General features: G+C 39.9%; 1 protein-coding gene across 1 annotated transcript in view; it reads right to left on the bottom strand.

The window, feature by feature from the left end:
- Positions 1 to 1,368, bottom strand: part of telo2 (TEL2, telomere maintenance 2, homolog (S. cerevisiae)) — a 10,414-nt gene that overhangs the window by 3,739 nt on the left and 5,307 nt on the right. Inside the window, exons 10-11 of the mRNA XM_007577999.2 lie at positions 814 to 877; positions 604 to 730 (exon numbers count right to left, since the gene is read on the bottom strand). Of these exons, the coding sequence (XP_007578061.1) occupies positions 604 to 730; positions 814 to 877 (191 nt within the window). The remainder of the gene's footprint in view (positions 1 to 603; positions 731 to 813; positions 878 to 1,368) is intronic.

Here is a 1,368-nt window from a genome sequence, read left to right as displayed (position 1 = left end):
CAGAGAAAACTGAACAGAAAGAACTGAACAGAGAAAACTGAACAGAAAGAACTGAACAGAAAGAACTGAACAGAAAGAACTGAACAGAGAGAACCGAACAAAAAGAACTGAACAGAGAGAACTGAACAGAAAGAACTGAACAGAGAAAACTGAACAGAGAAAACTGAACAGAAAGAACTGAACAGAAAGAACTGAACAGAAAGAAGTGAACAGAGAGAACCGAACAAAAAGAACTGAACAGAGAGAACTGAACAGAAAGAACTGAACAGAGAAAACTGAACAGAGAAAACTGAACAGAAAGAACTGAACAGAAAGAACTGAACAGAGAAAACTGAACAGAGAGAACCGAACAAAAAGAACTGAACAGAGAGAACTGAACAGAAAGAACTGAACAGAAAGAACTGAACAGAGAGAACTGAACAGAAAGAACTGAACAGAGAGAACTGAACAGAAAGAACTGAACAGAGAGAACCGAACAAAAAGAACTGAACAGAGAGAACCGAACAAAAAGAACTGAACAGAGAGAACTGAACAGAGAGAACTGAACAGAAAGAACTGAACAGAGAGAACTGAACAGAAAGAACTGAACAGAAAGAACTGAACAGAGAGAACTGAACAGAAAGAACTGAACCGCGCCGTGCCTTCCAGACAGTCCCGTAGGTAACGAGGCGGCGCCGCCCGACTCGCCTCCACGTCTCCTGACATGTCGTACGGAGGCAGGTCGTCATCGCTGGATCCATCAGAAACAAGATTATTACATTTAAATCTAAGTATTGATTGAAATGAAAGTAAAAATCTGACTAAACGTCTCACCTGTCCAGGTCAGAGTCTGGATCGCTCTTTGACCTCTGGGAGACCGATTTGACCTGAGATGATTCTCTGGTCGCCTCAGACCTGCAGACATCAGATTCACCGAAAAAAGGTCACTGAGAGACAGAGAACCCAAGGGAGCGTTTAATCTGAGAACGGACAGAGGGAAGAACAGGAGAACGAAAGAACTAAAGGAAGAAAGAAAGAAAACAAAAGAACGAAATAATGAACAAATAAAACAACAATTAAGAGAAAAATAGAAGTACAAAGAAAGAAAAGAAAAAGAACAAAAGAAACAAGAAATTGTACCGAAAAAAACAAAGAATAAATGAACGAAAGAAAAAGTGAACGAAGAAGGAAAGAGTGAAAGGAACAAACAAAAGAAAGAACTAAAATAATGAAAGAAATGAATGAACAAAAGATCAAACATATTTGATCTTTTAAATATATTACTTTGTTTTTAAATCAAGATCTGCTCAAACTCACCAAGCAGCGACCTCAGGGTCACGGTCAGGGTCACGGTCAGGGTCACGGTCAGGGTCACGGTCAGGACACACG

The sequence above is a fragment of the Poecilia formosa genome, unplaced genomic scaffold, assembly GCF_000485575.1.
Source record: "Poecilia formosa unplaced genomic scaffold, Poecilia_formosa-5.1.2 Scaffold463, whole genome shotgun sequence".
NCBI lineage: Eukaryota > Metazoa > Chordata > Actinopteri > Cyprinodontiformes > Poeciliidae > Poecilia > Poecilia formosa.
The sequence above is the reverse complement of the archived record's forward strand: the minus strand, read 5'-3'. Positions and strand labels throughout refer to the sequence as shown.